Consider the following 11,304-nt stretch of genomic DNA (forward strand, 5'->3'; position numbering starts at 1 on the left):
AGCAAAACCAACTGCAGTCTATGTTGAACTGTTACCTGGTGCCTGATTATATGGGTCATTGGCATTAATAAGAACATTCCTACCACATATTGATGCATAAAATAGATACATTTGTGCAGATTCACTTGAATGTGGCAAAGGAAGTGTCTGATGCTTAAAATATCACTATAGTAGAAATATTTTGTGTAATATTTTTTGACGGTGGGAGAAAGCACAGTTCCTAAAGACTTAATCAGGGTGGCATGAGTGCCCAGCATTCTCTAGTGGGCCCTGCGATCACTGTAGAGCCTGTGGCCAACAGAATAGCAGAATTGATGGGTTCAGACCTGTGCTTTTCACAGAGACCAGGGTCACCACACCAAGAGCACATGTAGTAGATGTGAAAGGGTCTGGAGAAGCTGTGGAGAATGTTATGCTGTCTGAACCATCGTTCAGCGTGACCACTTTGGTGGTGCGTCAATGATGGTTTGGGGAGGCATAACCATAGATGGACACACAGACCTCGACAGGCAACAGGTTGAACTTCAGACTATCCGGAAACTCAGTGATGCCCTGGAGGAGAGGTCCAAAAAACCATCCATCATGTCATTAGGAGCATGCCCTGACATTGTCACAAAGGCTTACAGGCACATAAGAGCCTGAGTTGTTGCAATGAAATTTCGGTAAAAAGGACAAGCCTACTGCATCGTGTTTTCTCTTAGAATTTCAGGGTCTCTTTGAATTTAGCCATCTGTAAGTTGCTATTTTTAATTTCCACCAAATGACGTGGCATCATTTCATTTGAACATTACCCAGTCCATATCAGTACAGATATCCATTGTGATTTTTCCCCCACTGAGATCTGGTGTATTTCTCGGTTACTGCTTATCCTGGTGAACTAAACCAACGGCCTTCTCCGTGTTCCTTTAATGTTTTTGAGCAGTGAATATAGAATAAATCACTGTGGGAATGTATGGTTAAAATGTGATTAGTAGCTAAAGTGCTTTTTGTGTTCGGTAAGACCAGAGAAGTGCTATAGAAATTCCAGTACATAACAATAACTTTAGGTATAGGCTAATGTAATGTTTCAGATGAACTCAAAGTGCATAAGTCTGTGAAAAAACTCTCTAAATAAATGTTCTCAGGAGCTTTTATTAGTCCATCCATAACAACAAACAGAGGCTTAGTACTAATTGCATAATTGTGCTGGGATCAAATACGCATTCAGATAGTTAAGCTACGCTCTAAGTCAGATTTATTTTGTTTCCAGTATCACAAAATCCCCTTTATATTATCTTCCAAACATCATATAAGTTCTAACAGCTTCTATTCCCGCATAAAATATACTGAAATGTAGATAAACTTAGTTTTAGAGAGCAATGGATAAAAAAGACATGAACAAGCAGTCAAAAAACTTCAGCAAAACTTATAAAATGAACACAACCTGAGCCATGTTAGGCACAATGTTTTATCACAGTTGTCCTTATTCTAACCTTTTTTGGAGCACACACACATATATACACAAAAACCTAATAACTGTGCTCAGAGAGCTTTTGTTCACAGCACAGAGTTGTCTTTCTGGTTGCTTTTGGTACGTCATTCAATCACTGCTGCTGACCTAGCCCTGTGCGAGACACTGAGACATTCACTGTGGTTATTATCTGACATGTTGGTATGGAGATGTATTATTCAGTCTACTCAACCAGTGGTTAAGAAGAGAAGCAACAAACACTGTCTGAGATGCCAATCGTTGCAGAGATAGTTCAGGTGTACGCACTTTAGGGAGGGTTCATATTCACATCTGTAACTTATAGCAGGACAAAGCAAGTTTGATGTAATTCAAGCATGAATAAAGGCTGGATTCGTCACAAGTATTGGCTTTCAGAAGGCTACTATACTTTGGGTTTGTTAGATAAAACCGACAACATTCATTGTTTCTAACAACAGGAAAATAACAACATTAACAACTAAGGAGTTGCTAGTTACTGGGTTCTATTCCACACACTATACAGGGAGTTATGGTAAAAAGAATAAAAACTAAAAACAGTATTTTTTCATTGGCTTCCAGGAAGGCTCAGGGTGAAATGTGAGCTCAAAAAACAGAGGTGGGGTAGAGTGTGTTGGTGCAACAGTGACACCTGACTATTGCCAAAACAAACCCAGTTACACAATAAGTATAGACACAAAGCATCAATTTATGAAAATCATTTAATACTGTTATACTGTTAAAATACATGTTTTCATTTACAGTACACTAAATATCTTTATAGCACCGGCTAAGACACAAAATAACAATTACAGAGGTGAAACAATTGTGGTGGAAAGTCTTGGACACAATCATCCCATTTTATATTTCATGTTTTTGGGAGACATTGAGGATTGTGTTGTCGCTTTATAACTTGCCCTTCTTCTTCAACACCTTCATCTTGGTCTTTCTCTTGGAGTGGGAGTCAATGATTAGCTGAGACTGAAGCTTCAGCGCTTCACGCGTGATGACCTTAGCTTTGCCCTCGTCAGTCTCATTCTCTGCAACAGAAGCGGTGAAGTAAGTAGGGACAGTATGCAGTCATTACTGTTGGTGTGTAAAAGGATACCAACTTACTGTCATGGAGGGGGTCATGTGCTTGATCCACAGGTGGTTTGGCTCTGGTGATGTATGCTGACAGTTTTTCTTCACTTCTTATGTACAACTAATAAAGAAACATCAAGTCAGAAATTAAGATGTTTTTTTAAACACTAAAAATCTCAAATTCCATTAAAAATCTGTGAGTCATAAGCCCTGCCCACATTTAAAGCAATTCACTTACTGGCTTGTGCCTTCTTCAGTGTGTAGAGATACAAAGATAGCAACATAAGATTATAGTTTCATTCTCTACAGGTGTGCAACACTAAACACATGCATCCTTTTCTGTTTTTTATGTCACCAGGGGGAACAATGAGTACAACATTTCTGTAACCTTGCAAGTCACCTCCCAAAATTATTCAATTGATAAATAAAGGGACACTGCCCTGTAAGATCGCAGCTATCATAGGGTGAAAGACTGTTAAGGTTGTACCCTGATAAATAAAACATCAAAGTCCACATTCCTAACAGGTGGACATGTAAAAAAAAACTCTTTGAAAAAAAGTACATGTTTATAAAAACGAAGTTCAAAAATCTTTTTTTCATGCCTAAAGATGATCAAAAATACTTAAGAAAAAAATCCTGATTGAGGTTGTCATAATTCATACATGAAAGGGTTAAGTGTAGTGAGCATATCAGCATTCTCAGGTTTGGCCTGTGCTTTGATGCAGTGTTTCCTGCTGCAGAAAACAGATGTTATGTTGATGCAGATGATCTTAATTAATGTTAAGAATAATTCAGCTCAGCCTAACAGCACCAGATCTTACATCCTTCAGAAAAAACAAAACAAAAATAACCTTTTTTATATTTAAAAATATTAATACAATTTAACTAATATAATTTGATATTTTATACTTGTTTAAATCTGCAAAATAATATGGAAATAGTAATAACCTTGAAATAAGGTGTCGTAAACCGCCTCTTTTATCACTGTGACAGAAAATGGGATGGCTATCATTAGCTTTCAGCAAGATGCCTAATCTAGACAGATCATCTGCTTACATACATTTGTACTGTAGTCTGCTTGCATTAATGATGATTGCAGTAACAAGTGTTGCTGTTTCAATTTTTCAAAAGTTTTTTGTAATGAAATGATTTGATTTACTCAATGAATCATTGCAGCCCTTTTAAATACAGTGAATAAGTTAGTTAAAAGCTTATTGAAATTTAACCACCTTATCACATAATACCAGCTACTTGTTTTATATTATCCAATATGATTCTTAACATAGCCCATGTGTTAGCAGTGGTTACTAGGCTTATGTATGTCTACAACATTAACCCTCTCAGGACCAAATTAAGTTTTTTGTTGCTAATGCACAACCAAGTCCTGCAGTGGCACTTCTGAGTAAAAAAACCTCATAAAATATGTATGTGGGGTAATCAGGTTGTTAGGTCTTAACTGTTGCAAATCTGCAACGTCTGCCTGGAGAGGGTTAACTTGCAAAAGCTAAGATGAACAGACTGATCTTTGCCACACTTCAAATTCTCCTTTAGTAGAGGTACAAAGGAAAGCCAAGTAAAGTTCAACTGCACCAGCCAGGCAAATAAGGCTGGACTGATTTCCAAATTATCAGCTCAGAGTTGCGTCAGTTACAAAGATCGTACCATTTAAAAACGGACCTGTGACCCATATTATCAATGTCATGTTTGAATGTCAGGCAGACTGTTGCATGTTTCCTGTCCTCATATTCTCAAAGTGAGAAGGTGCTGTTGAGTGTTCAGTCAAGAACAAACACTTCAGGTGCCTCTAATGGTTACCTTTCCATCCTGATAAGTAAAGCAAAGAAAGCACAGCAGCTTTTACACAGCTTTATGTAAGCTGTGAAAAGCTCAAGCTCAGACAGTGTTTAAATTTCAAACTGTGACAGTCTAATTATTACAAGTTGTCTGACAATGTTCCCAAACGTTTTCCTGTTAATAGCTCTGATCAGGTGACTCTCAGCTCTTCAAAGGCACCTGTTCATAAGTGTTATACTATATACGTATAATGTTCTAACATTCTCTGTTAATAGAGACACCATGTGCAATGCAATCAATGTTGTGCCCATGCCTTTCCCACTCTGACTACTACATCTTTGCTAGAACTACCTCTGCAAATGTCAACCATGTTTTCTATATCCCATCCAGACTCAGGACCAATGTTCCCTCTAAGCTGCGCATGTGCGCAATTGCACACTGCTGGCACAGTCTCTGCACACAAAAAATCTGCCTTGTGCACAAAAAAAAAATCTAACCTGAATTGCATTGAATCATGCGATTTACATTTGTATATACCGAACTAAACAACGTGGTTGACAGGCTATGACAGCGTCCTTATGTGCCGACACCGGTGTTTTAGCTAGCAAAGTGGCGTGGCTGATAAGGAGTGAAGCCGTTAATGACAACGTGTACAACCACTGGAGATGTGAGCAGGACAGACGGAACAATTGACGGGAAAAGTGTGGACTTTATACCAGTTTTTAAATTGTGTTGATAGGCCACGTTATACCAGAGGGATTCAGTGCTGGCGTGACCACACGTCTGCTGTTGCTCACAGTGGTCCAAGGGACCGCTCAGGGAGTTTGTGTGTTCGCTCAGACACATGAAAAATTAGAGGAAACATTGCTCAGGACCTGTCTTTAAAATAGCCGTGTTGCTACAGAGGGCCTTTGTCTCACCTTGTTTTTTTCCAGCTCCTTCATTATACCAGCCACATCCTTCCCCTGAAGTTCTTTGTGCAGTGACAATAATTTCTTCTCACACTGGGCCATCAGCTCCAGAACAAAGTGATCAGAATCTGGATCCACTTCAGGAACTGTGTCCTCACTCTTGAAGAAGATGAGTGAACAAACATAAAAAGGAATTACACTTAAAAAGCTTTGTGTTTGAGGGCAGAAAAATATTTTAATATTAGGAATAAGTGATAAACTGGCTATTTCAATATTATGACTGGTTGAAATTGTTAGTACCAGTGAGATGTGTTGAAGTTTGTTGGCCAGGTGCTCAACTCCAGCTTGGGCAGTGTGAAGAGTCTTCAAGAGCCAATCCAGTTGCTCTTTGGCTGCATCACACTTCTGCTGCTGAGTCTGCAGTTGCTGCTCAGACTCCTGCAGGGCCTGCTGGTCACTAATGAAACAGAGAAAGAGCAGAGGCTATCAGACAATGTGATAGCTGTTGCATTAAAGTTTTAAATACATGGCTTACCAAATGTATTTTTATTTGCCTCAGTTGCCCTAAATTAACAGCATTTGTAATAACCAAAATCATATTTATGCTTGAGTTTTTGTTGTTATCCATGAATATTCAATTTCATGGACAACAATTCGAAAAAATTAGTAAAGCACATTATTATTTGTGATTAAGATGTCAAATTACTGTTATTTACTTGCATTTCTGGACATAAAAAACATTTTTATGCCCAGTGTGCCGGCTCAAACCTTTGTATAAGTTACACAGAATAAGTTATAAATTATATTTATCTGACTAAATATAATTTTTAGTTCTTGTAGTTCTGTAGTTCTTGACAGATTTCTAAAATATTTGTGTTTTCTTGTTTTTATCACAAGCGTAATAATAGATTTCAACCATTGTCAAGCAGATGTCTATACTTCACCTGGGGTGTTTAGCCTGTCTAAAATATTTCATCTCCTCAAACTGTTGGCTCAGAAGCTCCTTCTCTTCCTTCAGCTGCAGCAGGACTTTCTCATTCTCTTCCTTCAGTTTCAGCAGATGCTGGTGTGTCTCCTCCTGAGAGTTAAAGCACTCCAGTATCTCCTACACAAACACAAAATGGATGAAAAAAAGAATAACAGCAACTACACGGTGTGTACTAGAATCAGTGGGAACATTTATACCTGTGTGTCTGTGACACCTGTGGTCTCGCTGATGCGCCTGAAGGCCTCCTCAAAAGTAGAAATTTTTTTCAAATCTTCTTCTTCCATCCTGGTGATGATGTGCTGGGCCTCACCGCTTAGTTTTTCTGGCAGAGTTATCTGATCCTGCAGGTATTAATCATTCCAAATGTAAATGACTCTTCTTCCCTTATTATTATTTTACCAAAGAATAGGGAGGCCTTCACTGTGGATTAGGTTTAGGCTGCTCTGCTTTAGCTTTCTTTCCTTGTGAAAATCTCCAGTTATTCGCATCCATACATTTAATACCCCACTGATATAATTACGGCTATACATTTCTTGGTAAGTAAAATTCAATACATACATAATGTGTCACCTTATGTCTCTCACCCTTATATCGACTTTTTCAGCCTGGGCCTTGCATTCCTTAACCTTTTTCCTGTAACTTGCTATTATACACGCCCTCTCCTTACTGTCCTTGTAAAGCAGCTCCTCCCGCTTCTGCAACTCATCCTGCAAAGAACAAGAAGAATGGCTGAAAAACTTGTTTCAGTTCACTTAAACTAAATGGAGACAGTGAAACAAACAGATTGTTAGTATGACAGAATCGTATTATTACCTATAATATAGACCAGAAGGAGGTGTCTGAGATAAGTGTGGACAGACATGTTATCCTCAATCATTTCATTTTACCTTCACAAGATAAGATAAGGTAAGGCAAGGCTAGTGTATTAGTGTTTCCAAGTTATAACTCCTAATTTATAATTCCAGCACATCGTCTGACTTATGATAGCAATAGGGAGTGGATTCTAATTCTTACACTGTATCTTGAAACATTTATGCTTTTAACTCATCACACAGGATATATCTTATAGGTCACCTTAGTAGCTTCTTTGGAGAGCTGTTGGTCATTATTCATGATCTGCAGCCTATTCATCTCCTCTCGTTGCTTCAGGATTTCTGCTTCCAGACAGTCCAACTGGCCCTTGTAAGTGAGACTCTCCTCCTGAGGCGGTGAAGGTGGAAAAGTGAGTGAACATGAAATAAACAGAATCAGAAATAAGGTTGTCCATGTGAGAGAAATAAAGTATTTAGATTACCTGACTGTGATCAAGGAATTAAAACCAAATCAAGACAAAATGTGCACTAACACAAAATTTAATTTAAATAATATTTTAATCATATAATCCTTACGATTTTCAACAGTCAGGTCCTATTGATGCTGTTATTTATTGCTAACATTGTATTTAAATTAGGAACTTATCGATTGACATCCTGTAATTACCTTTCTATTTTGTAGTTTTTGATGGGTTATTTTTTTTCAGCAGGTTTAAAAATTCCTGACCTGGATTTAAAATCTCCACCTGTGTATGTAACAGTGTGTTTGTTTGCACTATAAACAGACAGATCACTTGCTCTATTTCTGTCAAAGGGGCTTTTGATGGTGTGGCAGCAGTTATATATACCGTACTTGCTCTTACAGTAGCAATTAAACCACACATTAAAAAAAATGGGAAAAAAACCTTAAATGTAAATAAATTTGACTGGTTTCCTTGGAAAACAGGAATCAAGAACTAGTATGTCAATTGAAGAATAAACAGGGACAAAAAGTACAGTATCAAACAGAGTCCCATATAACAGTCAACCAAGCGCAGAGTACAGCGAAGATGTACTATTTTCTGCAAAACTGCCAAACAGCAATGAATAATAGACTCTGTACAAAACACTGCTCATGTTTGAGTGCTTCCACTTGCATGCAGGCATCTGCTAATGCATAATGGAGAGTTAACAGCTAGCGTGAATAGCAAAATAATCACTACAAATTTACTGATATTTCAAAAATATCTGAGACAAACCATTATAGGACAATTAACAAATTCTCTAACAAAAATCACATCAAATGAAGATAAGTTTAAGCGTAACAAAACATTTTCTCACATGCTGGACTTACATGTAAGTGATTTTTGAATTTCAGATAGTTAACCATGATGTTCTTAGCTTCCATGCATTTAAACTGGGTTTTCTCCAGATCATTCTCCAGAGTCCGCAGTTTCTAAACATAAACACAAATCATTGGTCATCGTCATCTATGATCTGTCATTTTGCTCAAGTCTGCAAATGAGCACAACAAACAACAAAAAGTAATCCCAAGAAAATTTGATTTTTTTGGGGGGTCAGAGAGGTAATTACCATGGCATCGTCCTTTTTTTCCCGAGTGCGAGCATCAGAGGATACTTTACTGCTGCTGCTCTCTGATTTCAGCCTCTGGTACTCCATCTTCAACTGATTGAGGCGACGCTGGTAGACCTCATTTGTGTGTTTTACAGCATTGATACACTTCCTCTTGAACAGCACTCCTTCATTTAGCATTTCATTTACCTCCTGAAAAACATGCAGGCGTTTGTGAGGAATGCAGTACAGTCAATAAAACATACAATAAAACTATATTTACTGACACTGTATACAGTAATGAAAAAGAAAGTTTTCACGGGGTTGTGAAAAACTATGTACACCGCTTTCTAGTGGAATTAAGTGGATGAGTAATTACACACTTGATTAACTGATCATCAACAAGTGTGATCACCTGTATATAAACACATTTTGCCAGTTTGCTGGTCCAGCAATCATCCTAGGAGTAGATGCAAATTAATTCTGAGGTCAGGCTGTGCATTGGTCAGAAAATAGCAAAAAGACATTAACCTAATTCTGCTAAAGGATTCAAGGCTTCTTTATTGTCATTCGCATCACATGTTTACATAAGGTGGAACGAAATTACGTGCACACGGTCCCGGAGCGAATGAAACAGAATAAGAAGAAACAATAAGAAGTAATAGGTAGTACAAATAAATGGAGTGCAACAACCTGAGTAATATAAATGCAAGTATTAAAGTAATACAAATAAAATAAATAGAGTACAACAACCTGAGTACCAGTATGGAGTATAGATATAGCAGCAAACGGGCATTATGTAAAGGTGTACTTAGTTTATAGAAATCAGTAGACTGCTGTGAAAACTTTCTTCTATTTAATATAAAATAGGAAATCCCATCTTATTACACTTTGTTTTTTCATGATGTGTATACTGACTTCCTCTCACCTTCACTGTGCTGTTGCAGAAGGCCTTCCCCTCCATATCTCTGTTTTTAAAGGCCACTTTGATTATATGTTCATCAGGCTAAGAGGAAAGACAAGACAATGACTGAGACACATTTGATCTGGATGACTCCTTGTGGGGAGTGCAAAGCATTTTTTAAAATCTCTTGTCTCTGTGTCTTTTATTTTGATGAGTTTTAGTTTATTAAAACACTGCACTTCAGGACACTTTTTTCTAATGTTTGACTTTTACCCAGTAGAAATGATTTTTTACAAGTGCAGATTAACCTGTATTTTGCTGCCAAAGCCGTGCCCAGGTGCAAGTCACTACTAGCTATACAGACTGACATAAATTAAAAGCAATAAAGCATAAAGAAAAGCAAATGAAGCAAAAAATAAACACTGAGAAACCACTTCTAATTAGTTGTGGTATGTGTGAGATTCCTAATTTTCCTAATGTCAGGTGTTGCTCAAAAGAGATGTACCAATCTATGGATCTAGGGTTAAAACTTTCCTTCTTGATAAAGTTTATAGTTAAGACCCTGGACCCTCCCTCAGTTACCCTGCAATAGGCTTAGAGTGTTTCTTCTTCACTTACCTCCCCTCACAATCAAGTGGCAGTGGCAGAACCACAATCCCTCCTTTAGCCCGGCTCTGCTGGAGGTTTCTTCCTGTTAAAAGGAGGTTTTTCCTTGCTATTGTCACCAAGCACTTGCTCGTAGGGAGTCGTTTGCTTGTTAGAGTTTTATCTGTATTATTTTAGGGTCGTTAGTTTGCAATATAAAGTGCCTTAAGGCAACTGTTTTCGTGATGTGGTGCAATATAAATAAAACTAAATTGAAATAAAATGTGCCCAACCTTGATCTGTAACCTTTATTATTTCAGTAAGTTGGATTTATCCAAATTTCAGACCACTTCCCCACAATTAAAAACATGTTTCATGTTTAGTTTGTTGTGATCTGATCGCCTTACTTACAGCCTTAGTTTCTGCCAGCTGTTTACGCAGATTCTCGTTCTCCTGCCTCAGCTGACGGATGAACTCTTTTTGCTTCCTGGTGGTGGCCTCAGTCCTCTCATAACGTAATGTTTTTTCGCCCTCTAGTGGACAAATATAATACTGCATGGAAATAGGCGATCCATAACTTTATACTTAATAGCTCGCTTATTTTATTCGACTTAATTATATGAATTATAAAGCATTAAGAATTCATGTATATTCATTCACGCTAAATATGGCAGTTGGCTGGCTGATTCCAGCTAACCCATGCCTACTAGCATGAAATTAAATCAAGGCACCCACTGCATTTCAAACAAACATACCAAGAAATTTGATTTTACGCTGAAGCTCCAGTTTCTGATCAGATATGCTGCCACTGACCGCCATTTTTGTGAGTTAGCACAGAGTGCGCAAAGGAGAAATTATCCCGTATTTCGTTTTAGCTTGAGCTAACCGCAAAATTCCGGTATGTTTTACGTGCACACGTTGCCTAGCAACATGTACATTTATAACGGGACTGAAAGTTAGGGATCTTTCGAGCATTCCTTTTTTTAAAAGCTGTATTTTCTGTCTCAAAAGCCCACAAGTCTAGTAGAATTATTACACTTTCACAATTATTCTAATTATAATAATGTACGTTGTATGGGCTGCTGTACCTCAGAATGAATGCTGAGATTTAACGGCTTGACGGCCGTCGTAGAGACGGTTCTCAACTTGTTCCCTGTAGAACCCTGTTATAGTGTAGTAGTTTTTACCAAGATAAAGATATTTACAAAAAT

The 11,304-nt window shown here is 37.8% G+C and overlaps 1 protein-coding gene across 1 annotated transcript; it reads right to left on the reverse strand.

The window, feature by feature from the left end:
- Window positions 1–2,143: 2,143 nt before the first annotated feature.
- Window positions 2,144–10,984, reverse strand: LOC146668670 (outer dynein arm-docking complex subunit 3-like). The gene is made up of 13 exons (XM_085408719.1): window positions 10,849–10,984; window positions 10,505–10,626; window positions 9,533–9,610; window positions 8,626–8,817; window positions 8,387–8,488; window positions 7,316–7,441; window positions 6,826–6,948; window positions 6,439–6,582; window positions 6,198–6,358; window positions 5,554–5,710; window positions 5,263–5,412; window positions 2,582–2,669; window positions 2,144–2,505 (listed from the first exon to the last, which is right to left on the reverse strand). Exons 1-13 carry the CDS (start codon window positions 10,910–10,912, stop codon window positions 2,372–2,374), a joined length of 1,641 nt encoding a protein of 546 aa, XP_085264845.1. The 5' UTR covers window positions 10,913–10,984; the 3' UTR covers window positions 2,144–2,371.
- Between the last annotated feature and the right edge of the window lie 320 nt (window positions 10,985–11,304).

The sequence above is a fragment of the Rhamphochromis longiceps genome, linkage group LG6 (genome assembly GCF_057381845.1).
Source record: "Rhamphochromis longiceps isolate RC_006_pf linkage group LG6, R_longiceps_female_GT1.1, whole genome shotgun sequence".
In the NCBI taxonomy this organism is placed as follows: Eukaryota; Metazoa; Chordata; class Actinopteri; order Cichliformes; family Cichlidae; genus Rhamphochromis; species Rhamphochromis longiceps.